A 16,659-nucleotide genomic window follows, 5' to 3' on the forward strand; every position below is an offset into this window, starting at 1 on the left:
ATATTGAGTAATAAAAATATTGGATAATCCCGCTCCCCAACTGTCAATCAGCAGAGACGCTTTCTTTTGTTCTGTTTGTTGACATCTGAGGGTTGCTGATCTGATGACGATGATGGCCCATTGTTAAATGTAAAATTGAAATTTCCACCATGGAATGTTGCATTGGTGAAAAGACCACTCATTGCCGGATGTAATTGTGAAAAATTAAAATTTCCTTTGTAAATTGACTGTTTACTGTTTTTGCTTACAGTTCATTGAGTCTGTGTTGAAGTTATCGTCTCTTAGAGTGCATTTGTTTCTAACCCTAAATTTTGTCATCAATGACTATCGTTTAGTAAACGTTGAGCTGCTAGAAACAAATACATCGTTTAATAAACTTTATCGACCCAACGTTGTCAGACAGAAATAGATTAAACTCACTGTAAACTAACAGGTAAAAGTGCGGGAAATAAATAACCAGGACTTTGCGAAAACAACATGTACGTACACAGGCTCGTATTAATTTAAACGACAGATGCAGAAACAAATTTATCGTTTACACGTCTCACCGATAAATGACTATGCGACTATTTTGCGCGTACATCGTTTACATGAACGATGTGAACGTTGACCAAAAAATGTAAGAAACAAATGGATTAAACGACTATGCGCGTAATCGTTTACTTCGTTTAGATTAGAAACAAATGCGCTCTAATACTGGTGAGGTATTTTCTTTATTTTCTGATGCTCTTGTTGAAGATAACATTAGAGATGTTGTTTTGTTGTTATTCCAAGCTTGTTTTGGATTATGACAGCAAACTGTTAACATTTTTGTGTCCTGTTCTTTGTACAATTTCTGTGTCTTGCACTCCATTGTCTTTTTGTTTTTGGATTGAACCCTTCCTTGCACCAGTTAGTCTTTTATCATTATTGGGGAGTGCTTCCGTGACCATATCTTTTATTATTTTAGAAATTAATTTAGTTCCTAGTCTGAGATTTTGTACCAAAGAATTTTTGATTCATAGTTATTATCCTGAAAAGTTGAAGCCTGAACATAAAAAAGGGAATCCTCTTTTTTCATGGTTTCCGGTCTTTTTTGTCGAAATAGTTTATATTGAAACACAGGACATCTAGTGCAGTCAGTTTTGTTTTCTACTGCGATTGGTCCTGATTTTCTTACATTTGTTATATTTTCACCCTGTCTGCCTTTCTCGACAATACTGGAGGTATTCGTCTCCATTTGTGTCAACTTTTAGTGATATATCACCCAACATAAATTACAATGTTTAGTTACTCCTCTTAAACCAAAATGGTAATTGTTATTAATATATACTGCGTTTATAAGAGAGCGAGGGCTATTGGACCCCATAACGTTTTTCATGTAAAATTTGTTGAGATATCTGTCAAAGGGTTTATTTCCAAGACCAAGTGATTTTAAGTTTTTAAATTTTGCGCTCAGAGTCTGATGACTTTTGCGGAACTCATCATCAGTTATAATATTACATCCATACTCATTATCCTTTAAATGTCGGCTAATGCTCTGCTGTATTGACTTAAGAGATGATGGTTCATATTCAAAAGTACCATTTGTTTGTTTTTCCTTTGTGGCGTTAAGAAAGAAAAAACTAAGATATCTGTCCAACTCTTGTGGTGGTATTTGTTCAATGTTTCTTTTTTCATCATGTTTTGACTTTAAGAACAATTGGAAAATTTTCAAATCAGACTTTGTTTTCTTTGAAGTATTTTTATTAAGTTGCTCTTGAAGAAAGGAGTTTATATCAGCATCTGTTACATCTCTGAAACGGTCACTCTCTGAAGCTTTTTCTAAGGATGTTGTGCCAGTTTGATCACTGTCAGTTTTAGTGTTCTTGTCTTCTTTTGCATTTTCCTTTTGTTTTTCATTTGTGGCACTTTGATTTAGAATTAAACGGCCACTCTCTGATGCTTTTGCTGAGGATGTTATGCCAAAAGATGCAGTTTGAAGACTGTCAGTTTTAGTGTACTTGTCTACTTTTGCATTTTCCTTTTGTTTTTCATTTGTGGCACTTTGTTTTTCGAAATTTGTCAACATTTAAAGGGAGATATTTATATCTAGTGCTTGAACTTGGTTTTGAAAAGTCCCAGTAACTGCATGAGGCTGTCCATTTCACTTAATAATGTATTCGTGTCTGAATTGTCTCCCGATTCCCATGATTCACTATCACTCTCTGTATCAGTGGCCATTTTGTGTGTTTGTTTTGTTTTGTTTTGTTTCACCAGACGAAATAAGTGCTTTAGACTTGTCAGGAAAAGGGTGTTTGAGCTCTGATAGAACTTTGCATAATTTAATGTAAAATGTTTTATCTTTGCTGTGATTAAACACAAGTGCATTTAAACAATTTAAATTGAATTTGTTATTGGTTTTACTGTGAATAATTGGTTTATACTGTAAATATAGTTTTAATTGTTAAATTTTCCACCCCCGTTTTGTTGACATTTGTTTCAGTAGACTGATCTCAATGTAGGTCATACCAGGAGTTCATGTAAGTTCACAGAGTTCAATTTAAATAAAAAGAAGTCCCGGCCGACGTTAATTACAATCTGGTGGGACACGTTTATACTATTGCTTATTCAATAATAAAAGGTAAAATTTGGCAACATAAAAATTGCACAATGCATAAATTGGTATGCAAGGGTAATTTATTTGAACAAATCATCTTTGCAAGTGACATGCTATCATAACAATGATGGAATAAATGTTGGGAGAATTTGTTGATATTTCCACCTCAAGTTGATAACGTCTCCTCAGAGCTTGAGCTATCGTGATAGGAGTTTCACGGATACGTTGAGGAAACAGATATAGCCGTATGGAAGGATGATAAGAAACTAAAATATATGTCTATTATATAGGACACCATGATTGACCAACAATATCACATTTCCATGTTCAGTCAACCATGAATCTGGGGAAAAATTTAAGTATGACCACAACCCCTTCACTTGGTATGCTACAGAATTATAAATAGATTCATAAAATAAAATAAAAATCATGTAGCATAATGTAGAAGCACAAATTTTACACACCATTAGTTTACAAATCCCTTATGGTAAATCAGTATGAGTTTTATGAAAATAATTTCAAAGTAAAATATACATTCACTTATACAAAACAAGAAAAATAATAAATATCATATTGAAGTTGACTGGAAATATTGACTACTAGAACCCTAATGATCAGAAAGCATAATTGAAAGCCCTAAAAGTAAGTTAATAATCAGGTTGCTATTTAGTAGTCCTAAGAAAAGTAAAACAAAATCATTTTTTTTTAACAGGAAGTGATAACTGACAGATTTTATAATCAAGATAATTTTACCAATGATTTGTTCCACCATATTGTAGACTCTCTTTTGTTCTTCTTCTTTGGACTTGTTATAAAACCTGAGAATTAACAACCCTATCACTCCTGCTATAATACCTGAAAAATAAAACCAGACAATTATCATCCCTATTTCACTTGCTATGATACCTACAAAGCAGTATATGTACCGATTATCAGATTGTTTGCATATCTAAATTGTAAAATGTAAACTGTACCAACATTCTTGGTTTATCTTTCTAATGTTAGTTTCTAAGAAAAAAAGATTATTAGTAGAAAAATAATGACAACTACTAAATAAGGACGTTAGTTTTCTCGTTTGAATTGTTTACATTGTCATTTTGGGGGCCTTTTATAGCTGACTATGGGGTAAGGGCTTTTCTCATTGTGGAAGGCCGTACATTGACCTATAGTTGCTAACTTCTGTGTCATTTTGGTCTCTTTTGAAGAGCTGTCTCATTGGCAATCATACCACATCTTCTTTTTTTATACATATGATGTAATATTTCCATCACTCATGAGATGACAATATCTTGACATTGCAGTAGGTCAACTATCACATAAGCAAATGGTTCATTGCACCAGGATTTAAAGTCAGAAGACAGTTCCACTTCTTATAAAATTGTCTCTTAAACATCATCATGTGGAATTGCCTTAAACTCCATGTTACATTTTATCTTCCTCTTTATATTAAAGTAGACAAATTCCCTGTTGATAAATTAAGAAATCATTAAAATATGAAGGTTCTAATTCTCTCAGTTAAAGTTGACTGTAAATGAATTGTTTATTCTTCTTATGTCTCTTTTGGTCATAGTACTCCTTTTTTCTATATATTTATTTATCCGATGTATTTAAATGTTAAGTTTTGAGAGTTCCAGATGAAGTTGAATTAAGAAAAGAGCTTCAAATACATTGAACTTAAGTGTTTTCATTGACGGTATATTGTTTCCCTTACATGATAACAACAAGACAAATCCAACAAATATTCTGTATGCTGAGTCCCTCAGTCTTTCTAACAATGATTTGTCTCTGTCTGCTTCTAGATATGCTGCCTTTTCTACAGCATCTTTGTCTTCGGAATCTGGAGTATATACTATAGGCTGACCATCTTCCTTAAGTAATCTGAAAATATGAAGGGTTCCATTAATTGTAAAAAGAAAAATAATAAAATTTATTACAGATTATCTTTCAATATATTTCAATATGTTTAAATTTATGGGAGCCATATTTTGTGTGTTAATTTTGAATGGGATTACAGCTCTATATCTCATGACCAATCATTCTCATGCAGGATAATTAAATTGAATATAGTCTCATATCCTTTAATAGCCTGGTTGCTCTTATCTGGGTTAGGTGTATATAAATCCAACTCAAAACTTGCTTCTTTTTTTTTTTAAATAAATAGGTCTAGTAATTAGTTGACAGGCAAAAGTGTCTTACATGCCAGACCCAATGTCTGACAGGATTTTTTTTTATCTGCATCTCTGCTGCATTATAGATCTATTGCTGTTCAATCATATTCAAACCAAATCAACTAACCTGATGGACCACACTGGATTGGCTAAGATTAAATGTAACGCTTTCATAAATTCAACACCATCCTGAAAAACATGCACAAATAAATTACTTTATACAAATCATTTAACATATATACAAGATTGAAATTCCATGGTACACTCTTTAGTGCAGAAAATAAAATATCACAATGGCAAATTAGAATAACATTTTTGAACACCTAGAATTGTAATACATGCTTAGGCATGTTCTTATGTTGCACTGTTACACGACTGTCCCATTGCTGCCCTAGCATAATTGCTTACACCCACTTTTTTTCATTGGCAATCAGTTCACATCTCCTTATCATTATATGAATTTTTCTAAAACAGTTTTTCCTGGTTTTACATGGAAAATTGAAATGTAAATGTTCAGTTTTTATAATCATATGATTTACATGCACATATTTTTCTTGTATGAATTATTGCCACAACATTTTATGATGCAATGTGTTTATGTGTGTACAGTTGGATTGTCTGAATACATCAGCAGCCTATTGTATATAGTAGAAAGAAGACAAACAACTGTTTAACCCTAAAATATCTCCAAAACATTTTACAACAATTAGGTAACCAGCTAAATGATCAGATAAAGAATAAAATGATTTGCTGAGCACAGCCTGATACAACAGTAGAGGTCGAACCATGAACAGTCGGGACAAGTTTGGACACAGTATTCAAGCTTGATACTGTCTTAATTTGGATTGTCATTAAATTTTTGACATAATAAAGGTTTCTGACACAAAATATTAAAATGAGGTAATAGATCTTAAAATTTTGAAATTGGACATTTAATTTACCTAGAATGGTCTGATATCCATAATCTAACAACATGGTAAAATTCAGCAAATTATAATAAAAAGAAAAGAAATTTTTTAATTGCACAGTATTTGGGCAATAACAAGAAATCTTCAATTTTACTGTATTGAATTTGGTATGTATCTCTTTCCATATCAGTATTGTTTTCTTTTATATATTAATAAGGAATAATCAATGTAAACATTCAAAATTTTAAGAAAAAGAAAAAAATTATGAAAGAACCCCACACCACCCAACCCATTTTTTTTAACCCTCCTTTTAGTTATTATTCCCAAACTCATGTCAATTATTCCCTTTGTGGTATGGTACCTTGCAGTACAATTAAAGAGAGATCCATACACTTTTATACAAGGTATTGTCTGTAAACTAGAAAAATCTTTGATTTTGGCCCCTAATTCCAAAACGTTTGAGGCAATCACCCCAAAATTTCAAACCACAGCCTTCACTATGTGGTATGGTAGCTTTCATTACAATTTCAGAGAGATCCATACACTTGAACCCGAGTTATTGTCTGGCAACTAGAAAAATGCTTGGTTTTTTTCCCCTTTGTGGCACTTAATTCCTGAACATTTAGGCCAATTATCCTCAAACTCAATCCCAGTCTTCCCTTTGTGATATGGAACCTTGTGGTACAATTTCAGAAAGATTTATACACTTACACACAAGATATTTTCTAGGAACTACAAAAATGCCTATTTGGGCCTCTTTTTGGCCCCTAATTCCTAAACTGTTGGGACTATTACCCCAAAATCAATCCAAACATTCCTTTGATGTTTCAAACTTTGTGTTTAAATTTCATAAGATTTTTTATTTACTTATACTAAAGGTATAGTCTGGAAACTAACTGTCTTTAGACAACAACAATGCAATACCAATATACGACCACAAAATTTTATTGCAGTCATATAACAATATCACATGAAAGCTTCATGGCAATTGACACAAGTATAAATGCTCATGTGAGAAACATTTTTCTAGATCAAAGGACCAACTTTCATGGTTTTTGTCTATTAGGGTACAATGAATTTATTCTTTTCAGAGGAAGTTTTGATTATAGACTTAATAAGACCCCAAAAAATGTGTTTAGGATTTACTAAAAGCAATCAACAATGACATAATTAAAACAAAAAATGTGATACAACAAATGGAAGTTTTCAACTACCTTGACTGCATATACAGCCCTTGCATGGTAGGGAGATGTGATCAGTAGGTAGGGACATTTTTATAGTTTCTGCTTATGTTGTACTGTTACACCACTGTCCCACGTTAGGGGAGAACTCAACGCTCACAAACATATTTAACCTGTCACATTCTTTATGTGCCTATCCAGAGATCTGCCTCCAGTATGTTACATTTAGTCTAACCAAACATATGCCAGTTGAAATATGTCAATGTATTTATATGTGACAATAATAAACATGATTTTGATACCCAAACAATAAAATTCCATAAATTATTGTTAATCTCAATTACTAAATTGAATTACCACAAATTACCTCTGGCTCTGGTATTTTTCTATTAATTTTTCAAAAATATATTCACGAGCTTTGAATATGATGTTATATTTAGCAACATAGTCTGAACACACCACCACCTTGTAAAAAACACAAAGTATAATACTGAATTTCTTAAACAAACCTTCTTAACAACCCTATCTTTTTCCAACTTCATTTTCACAACTTGTTTTGTTACTCTTTTCGCATCTGCTTTTGGATCTGTAAGAACAATGGAAACAAAATGTTAATCAGGCATTGGAAATGGGGAAGAATATAATTTTTTTTTAAATTTATTTTTTTGATAGTTTATCTTGAGTTGCCGTGTTCTATATAATTGTGTATGCTTCTGTCATTTTACTACTTTTGTCAAAATGGGTCAAGGAGCTGATTTCTGAGAATGTTATAAAATGCAAAATAATAGACAAATTGATCTAGTGATGAGAATTTGAAAGGCTCACATTATCATTTGAGTAAGATGAGTCAAACAATAATACCTAGTCTGTAATGTCTGTGTAAAGTTAGGGTTCGAATAATATTGTAGATATGGAATGAAAAATTTTAGAGATCTAGACCCTTATAAAACCAACTATAAAATAGAATGTGTTAAAAAAAGTTATTACGTTGGTTGCAATAAATTACATTGATTTCCCAGTTAGATAAAAACCGATAATTTCACATGTGAAATAAACGTCGTTATTTCACTCTCTATACTATGATTACATTTTAAAGGGCGACATAAGATACATTAAGTGATTTCAATATTTCGGAAACTCTCCGCTATGTGTTTCTTAAACAATTCTTGTTTATTATAATTTAGGTTTGTTAATCCACACATACTCTTTGTATACATAAATACAAATGTATACAAAAGATACATGATCAAGTTTCCATACCTAGAGGTTGCTGATGAATGTAAGCACTAATTTTTCTAACAATCTCCAAGATATCATCTGTATCATGTGTTTTATCTTCACCAAACTGAAAAATGTAAATTTCAAGGATGACTTTTTTAATACATGTAATAATAACTATCTCATCTATGTTATTGTTATGCCAAGCACAAATTGAAATGTTGGGTTATGTTATGTATTTATTTTAAAATGTTAATCATATTTCTTTTGTCTTTAAAGGTGTAAAGGACAATGTCATGTTACAGACACAACTATATATGATACACAGCTGCACCATGAGCCCCTGACATGCCTTTCACAATTTCAAACAATAAAGTTCAATAATTCATATTTGAAATTTATGAAAACTAGAGGCTCCAAAGAGCCTGTGTCGCTCACCTTGGTCTATGTGAATATTAAACAAAGGACACAGATGGATTTATGACAAAATTGTGTTTTGGTGATCGGGATGTGTGTGTAGATCTTACTTTTCTTGCTGCTTACAATTATCTGTATCTATAATGAACTTTGCCCAATAGATTCAGTGGAAAATGTTAGTGAAAATTTACAAATTTTATGAAAATTGTTAAAAATTGACTAAAAAGGGCAATAACTCCCTAGGAGGTCAATTGACCATTTTGGTCATGTTAACTTATTTTTAGGTCTTACTTTGCTGTACATTATTACTGTTTACAGTTTATCTCTATCTATAGTATAGTAATATTCAAGATAATAACCAAAAACAGCAAAGTTTCCTTAAAATTACCAATTCAGGGGCAGCAACCTAACAACCAGTTGTCTGATTCATCTGAAAATTTCAGGGCAGATAGATCTTCACCTAATAAACACTTTTACCCCACATCAGATTTGCTCTAAATGCTTTGGTTTTTGAGTTATAAGCCAAAAACTTTGGGCCAGGTGAGCTAATAAAAAGGGAGCTCACTTCAATGGATAGATAAATTCACAAAAAATTCTTGCAAGTTAGTGAAAGCATTCTTGAGTTATTGTCTGAAAACTGGAAAATCCCCCTTTTCTAATGAATAAAATCCCATAACTCGGAAACGAAATTTCTAAAATTTATAAAGAATCAAAAGGGTTGTCTTGTCAATAAATATAGATAATTCACCTAAGTTTTATGGAAATTGGTTAATGTGTAGTTGAGTTAATGTCCGGTATGTTGATGATGGACAGGGAACAATGAATGGTATACCATAATTAATACGTCCTGTAAATGGGCATACCAGTATATAAAAAGAATACAAACCTCAATTTTTTTTTTATCTTAATATTATAAAATTTGAAACAGATTTAACAAGAGTGCACACACTGAAATGTCTCGCCTTCTTTACAATCATTGATATTATGTTGATAGTCCTAATAATAAAGCTTTATTACAACTGTCACATAAACTTAACATAAACCAAGAAAACTAAACATTGACCTTTGAACCATTAAAATGAAGTCAAGGTCAGATGAACCATGCCAGGTAGGCATGTACAGCTAACAATTCTTCCATACTGTACAACAAATAAAATTTACTTATTGCTTATAGTTTAAGAAAAACAGACCAAAACACAAAAGCTGATGAGCAATGAACTGTAAAAAATGAGATCAAGGTCATATGACACCTGCCAGGTAGACCTGTACACCTTACAACCATTCCATACACAAAATATAGAAGACCTATTGCATACAGTATAAGAAAAACAGACCAAAACACAAAAACTTAACTATAACCACTGAACCATGAAAATGAGGTCAAGGTCAGATGACACCTGCCAGTTGGATATGTACACCTTACAGTGCTTCCATACACTGAATATACTAGACTTATTGCTTATAGTATCTCAGATATGGACTTGACCACCAAAACTTTACCTTGTTCACTGATCCATTAAATGAGGTCGAGGTCAAGTAAAAACTGTCTGACGGGCAAGAGGACCTTGCAAGGTACGCACATACCAAATATAGTTATCCTATTACTTATAATAAGAGAGAATTTAACATTACAAAAAATCTTAACTTTTTTTTCAAGTAGTCACTGAACCATGAAAATTGGGTCAAGGATATTGGACATGTGACTGACGGAAACTTCTTAAGATGAGGCTTCCATATACAAAGTATGAAGCATCCAGGTCTCCCACCTTCTAAAATATAAAGCTTTAAAGAAGTGAGCTAACACCGCCGCCGCCGCCGGATCACTATCCCTATGTCGAGCTTTCTACGACAAAAGTAAGTATAAACCATTAAATTGTAAACTAAGATTATTTCTAATAATTAATGGTACATGTATATATGGTGTTTTGTCTGATGTCCCAAATCACCATGGGTTTGAAGAAATATTACCCCTTTAGTCCTTATCACAATAAACAAATGAGCCTGGAGCACTAAAAATGCCTTTCATGTGCAAACAAATGTATTGAAATTGCTACAATAATGAAATGGAATAGTAGTAGGGCCAAAATAAAAAGATTGTATGTTTGCCCAAAAGCGACCGACCCAAAATAAACCTGCCGACTCAAATTCTTTTTTTTACGTTTTTTGGAAGAATTTTTTTTTCCAGATTTTTTTAGTGCCTGCTCCGTCATCGTATAAAACTTAATGTTTGTCGTCTTTGCGTTTGAAAGTAACTGTGAATAAGATAAAAAGAAAGCGTGTAAGAGACGCAGTTAATCGATATTTGATGTTCTCTGTTTTTATCTTCTGGTTTAACGAAACGTAAAGAAGTAAAACATGTGAAGTGGCACAGTTTTTTAAACTGTAGTCGTCTGTACTACCAAACCCTTACCTATATGCTCAATGTTAATTTCATTGTGTAATCGAAAATATCTGATAGGAATATTCAGGTAGATTTGTTCAAAACCATGTGCAATCGAATATTTTCAATGTTATTCTGACAGGAAATGGATCCGGTAGTTGCGAATTTCAATCTTGCAAGAAGATATTTACTGAATAAAAAGGAATTATTTCTTGATAAATTGCTGTCTTTAATTATAATCTTCCTATATCGTGTGAATAAGATGCCCTTTTACTCAAATAGTTCAAATTTACAAGTCTCAGTTGACAAGATCATGCAGTACGTTGCTGTTTGGGAGAATTTGATAAAACTATAATTGCTCACAGAATCAGAAATATAACCTTTACTGAATGTTACTCCTTCTCGATAATTTATTACAATATAAATATGAATCCCTTTTGACAAGAGAAATATGACTTTTGTCAGAAATATTTTTTTCACATGTGCAAAAGTAAACACATGTAATGGACGTCATATTGGATTTTTATACAAAGGAGTAGGTCTGGTAAGACCCCATTTTGGCCCCAAAATATAAGTTTTACAAAATTGTTAAAATGTAAAATTTAAGTTATTTATTGGACAGTTGAATGCTTCTGCTACATAAATATGGGCTGTTTTTTACAATACAATTGACATATATCGGGTTGTAGCACTATTAAGTCATGCTAAATTACTGAAATCTTCAAAATTCAATCATTTTAGTTAAATTTTAGACAGTTTCCGTGTTCATCCTTGATATTGAAATGTAAGATGTATTTTATGATAATACATAACATATACAAAGGCTGTGGATGAACACGGATGCGGCCACTTTCATTTTTGACAAAAACCATCTGAAAAGTGACGTTTTTTGGCATATTTGAGAGATTTTGCATATTTGAGCTTGAATCGGATCGTTTTTAATGACTAAATTAGTTAAAATCTTTCACATTTACTAATTGAATCAAGTGAAATAGACACTTAAGTGTTTAAAAAGTGGTCAAAATCTTTCATCAGATGAAACTGAAATTTGAGGCCAAAAATCGTATATAATATTTATAGTAAACTTATTTATTTATACAGGTTTTAAATTCATGGCTTTTGGTTGTCTCTACAAAGGGTGGACGGAAAAAAAAGATATTCTGTGTTAATATTTTCATGCAAATTCTGAAAAAAAAAAAGAAAAAAAATTTGCCTACCTACCTTCCCACACCCAGTCATCATGGGTCGTGTTTGGGCAAACTGAAATATTTTTAATTGTGGCCTAAAGGCATGAAAGGTCTGTAAATGACCTTGCAAAAATTTTACACACGAGCAGGGTTTTCAATATGGATTTTTGAAGGTTATTTTAATTCTTAGTCAAAGACCATAAATCTGCACAAAATCATCAGCCCAAAACAAAATTCAAATTTGGTTTGTAACTGTTCATGACAGACAGACAGGGTGCAAATCTAATGTCCCATTCTGTAGGGGACTTAAAATCTACATTTGTCCTCAATTGACACTAGGTTCAACATTTTCCAATCTTGATGCATCTTTGGACTAGCCAGTTTTTAACATAATGAGTCCAAACAAATTTTCAAGTCCAGGACTTTTAAACCCACCTTAGTGAAAACCCTGCATGATTATAACCTTGCCTGAAAGGTACATGCCAAAAAAATCTCCTAAAGGTTTAAAAGTTGATTATATTTGACTGTTAATTCTTATAGCTCGAGATTTGCAAAAATGAAAAAAAAACACCAGGGAACTTAAATTCATCAATCCTAGCTCAAGTAAAAACTGCCTTAAATCAAAAAAATTCAAGTCTCAAACATAGACACAGGCACTTGTCTCAGAACAAAATTCCTATATATACCTTATTATAACACAAGGTACTTAACTTGCATTTTAGAAAAATGTCAGGTGGTAAGGAAGTTTCGTTATATGCCGCTTTATAGGCTGTCAACCCCACTTAAACTTGTTCTATCGTAAATCTAAATTGATTTATCTTTACAATGATGTAAAACATGCCTACATTTGTTGTCGGAATCATCCGTAGCAATCCTACCAAAGTTTGTCAATCGTAATAATTTTGCAAACCGCTGAAGAATTGGCAATACACGTCCGCAGTAAATGATTTATTATAAAAATTGTTTTAAAAAAACCTGTTAGTTTTCGTATGAATAGAACTTATCATACAGTTAGTAAAATTGTATAATATACCGTGAAAAAAATCTAACAAGTGTTGTTTGTGGTATGTCTAATAAAATAAGTTACAAATTTTCCCATGACGTCAATGTCTTGCAGACTCTCTCTTGACTTTACGTATGAAATGAAACAAGATCAGATAACTCCGAGAATCATTTAGACTTTCCCATAGAATTGACCAATCGGAAACCGAGATATAAAAGGAGACATGACGCGTTTTTTGTTTAATTCCACTCACCTTTGTAGACCATGGCACAATAAGACCTGAAAAATAAATTCATTTATTAATACCAAAATATAACAAATATATTTCTCTGTACTTTTTTTACAATGTACCTAAATATCCAAAATTCATGAACATACTTTTTGAATCCTGTGTTGAACAAGACTGACAAGCTGGGTCTCATTCCATAGACCTCCCACCAATCAAAAATCAAGGATCTTTTTTCAATTTTGAAAATTAAGGGTCAATTTCTCAAACTATCGTTCATACCAACAGACATAATATACATGATTTTCAGTCTTAACTGTATGAGTATTACAATAAGGGTGACTTCTATTCATCCAAAAAGTAGAAAATCCACATACATGTATTCTTTAAACAAAATTTGTTTTAACGACTGACATTTGTTCAATATTTGGCATGAAACTATTGTGTACTTTATAGGTTTGCTTTTATAAATTGTGACTTGGATGAGGAGTTGTCTCATTGGCACTCTTGCCACATCTTCCTTTATCTTTTTATGGTTAAGCATACATGTATTTTCTTGTAAATTTGTTTTTAGGGAGGACACATGCATTCTAAGAGAAAATAAGCAACACCAATTTGTGAAAAAAAATCTACCCAGTTGTTGGAACTTTAAATTGCTATGCTTAAAAATATTAAATACATTGTAATAAAACATTGTCGCTATTTATTTAGTATATAATGTATCTTCTCAGATGTCAACAAAAATAACACTTGATTTAATAACATGATTTGCGATCATTAGTCTAATATTTAAGGGGCATTACATCAGTAACTTGGAGGGCGCTAAGGATTCTTAAGTATACAAAAACTTAACTGAGTGAAAATTATACTTTATACCCAACAAAGCATTGCATTCCGGATTTTTTAAAAACATGTACATTTAATACTAAATGATATGCAATTTTGACAAAACGGCAGCAAACTTTCTGGCTTCAGTACAGGTAATTGTTTAACATGTTTAATTTATAAATTCAACTTAATTCAAGAATTAAATTTTACATTCTAAATCAGTCATGACTGTTATTGACCATTACCTCCATTACAAGATGTGAGTAAATTATCAACAATTAAGAAAGTTAACATGTCTTGGGATTGAACAATTAGTAAAGATTTAAAAATAGTATTTTCAATTATACATATTACCTGGGTTTACTTATTTTCACCCTTTTACCAAATGCAATATTAAGTTTAAAGGTATGTTTTTAAATCAGGTTGTTCAGATTAAACCAAATGAATACACACAACCCACCCGCTACATTAAAAAGATTAAAACTTAAAATGTATCTAAGTTATAACCTGATTCTGATTCTGTGTGAAACAAATAATCTCTTCGTAAATAAACATATGTGAGTGAGATACTGAGGAAGAATATGGCAACAAGAAGCACTAGAATTGATGAAACATAGCTTGATGATGTTTCTGTTACTTTCTCTGTAGTCTGAAATGCATCCTCTAATGGCTCTTCAGGTTCTTCTTTTGGCAATTTATTTACATGATTCATGTTAGCTTTATTTTTCTTTTGTCTTTGAACCAAGACAGAGTTTGGGGTATTTCCAGATTTACGATTTGGTGTACCGCGATGAGGTGTGCTACGAGTTTGGTGGAGTGTTGGTTCCTCATCCTGATTGTCATAAATAAAAGTTGTGTTCACCGATTTATTTACTACTTCATATGTACTGTCGTCTGGATCAGAGTCTGTGAATTCTTGTTCATAACTATATTCTAAAGTGCTTCTATTTAAAGAACTGTTCTTCGAATTGCTGTCACTAGAAATGGACAGTTCTGACAAGTCCGGGTACATTTTTGATTTGTTTTCAGAAGAATTAACATCTTTTGAGAGAAAAGATCTTCTCGTGTTCCTTTTGAGTTTAGGGTCGTCTTTTGACGACGAGGGGGATATTTCAATAGTGTTAGTGTTGCTGTAGAAAGGAGATGATGGTGCCTTTTTCGCACGACCAAATATTTTTCCAAATGTTGAATCGGCTTCATTATCCTCTTCGGCGCTCTCCTCAGAGCTAAATTCAGCCGGCTGTTTTTTACGAGATGGTGACGACTTTTTGGGCTGCGTGGCAGCCCTTTCTTTTGCACGATAATGGTTAAGCTTTTTTAGAAGCAATGGTCTCTTTTTCCTGTCTATGGGAACCTTCACTTGTTCTCCAAACTTCCTTAATTCGTCAGCTATTTCGGCATCGGTCAGCTTGTCCGCCATTCTTGCGGTACAACCGGAAGTAGCATATCAGCATGCGTATGCGTAGCTATCACAAAACAACAAAAAAAACCATATCACGTTGTTTCAAGGTTCTTTATAAGAAACCAATCCCTCCAAATATTGTTGTTAATAATCAAGAATTCGTATAGCCGCACTAATATCAGCCTCTTTTTTTTTTTTTTAAATAAAAAGGATAGATCAACCCCACCGGCGCCTTCGGAATGGACCCCCCTTTTTCTAAATATTTTATGGGTCAAAGTTTATAAACTACTGTTATTTTGATATCGATTTTAAATAGATTAGATCAGTATAAATTAGAGAGTGAAGATATGTTACATAGGAATTGACTTAAAAATATATATAAAACTTTAAAAAGGGGGGTCCCAAACACCTAGTTCACAGTCTTTTATACAGTAGGGACAGTTGGTTAGCAGATTTAATCAAGCAAGTTAATCAATGTTTTTTAAATTAAAGTATTAGTATTTCTGATTTTTGTATCACTTTATTAACATTCACTCACCATATTTCTTTGTTTTCTAGCAATGTGCAGTTTACTTTCCATATCGGATCCGCCGGTATAGGGCCTAGGAGCGAGCTATGTGTGTGTGGGGGGTGGGGGGGGGGGGGGGGGCAATAAATATAGGCCTAAGCAAATATCACCCGATTCGTATCAATTGCGGCGACAAATTCTTTGAGGAAACTAATAAACAGTTAGGTAGCAATAAACAGTTAGGAAAAAATATCAAAATTTGCCCTCATAAATTTTACCATCCCCTTTTCATTGCTTTCTTGCAATACTAAGCTTACTGTTTGTGTCATATATATATATGTGCATATGTATGTAATCAGAATCTTCCATAGATTTTATATCCAGTATATAAAATGGTAACATATAATTTCTTTTGGGTGTATCCATGGCAACAGTCTGCACTTATTTGCTATAAAATATTGCAAAAAGGGGGGACAAGATGTCACATATTTCCCCAAAATTTAGCTAAAAGTAGAATTTCAATCGCTTGAAGTAATACCTTTTCTGAAACTGTGTACATATGTCATTCAGTAGATCCAATGAAAATCGTATGTTTTTCATCTCATTTTTTTGTAAAATTGCGTCAAAAACTTCGTGTAGAAAAAAAGTGTTTGTA

The 16,659-nt window shown here is 32.4% G+C and overlaps 1 protein-coding gene across 2 annotated transcripts in view; it reads right to left on the reverse strand.

Annotated features, from left to right (window-relative positions):
- The window catches only part of LOC134690518 (inner nuclear membrane protein Man1-like), a 34,588-nt gene extending 19,041 nt beyond the window's left edge, over nucleotides 1-15,547 (reverse strand). For both annotated transcript variants that reach the window (XR_010101957.1, XM_063550487.1), the window contains exons 1-7: nucleotides 14,602-15,547; nucleotides 13,294-13,319; nucleotides 8,096-8,180; nucleotides 7,345-7,421; nucleotides 4,874-4,935; nucleotides 4,290-4,456; nucleotides 3,332-3,433 (exon numbers count right to left, since the gene is read on the reverse strand). Coding sequence is in view for 1 of the 2 variants with exons in the window: in XM_063550487.1 (XP_063406557.1) it covers nucleotides 3,332-3,433; nucleotides 4,290-4,456; nucleotides 4,874-4,935; nucleotides 7,345-7,421; nucleotides 8,096-8,180; nucleotides 13,294-13,319; nucleotides 14,602-15,514 (1,432 nt within the window). In the remaining variant the exon portion in view is untranslated. The remainder of the gene's footprint in view (nucleotides 1-3,331; nucleotides 3,434-4,289; nucleotides 4,457-4,873; nucleotides 4,936-7,344; nucleotides 7,422-8,095; nucleotides 8,181-13,293; nucleotides 13,320-14,601) is intronic.
- Between the last annotated feature and the right edge of the window lie 1,112 nt (nucleotides 15,548-16,659).

This window comes from Mytilus trossulus, chromosome 1, assembly GCF_036588685.1.
Source record: "Mytilus trossulus isolate FHL-02 chromosome 1, PNRI_Mtr1.1.1.hap1, whole genome shotgun sequence".
Taxonomy (NCBI): domain Eukaryota; kingdom Metazoa; phylum Mollusca; class Bivalvia; order Mytilida; family Mytilidae; genus Mytilus; species Mytilus trossulus.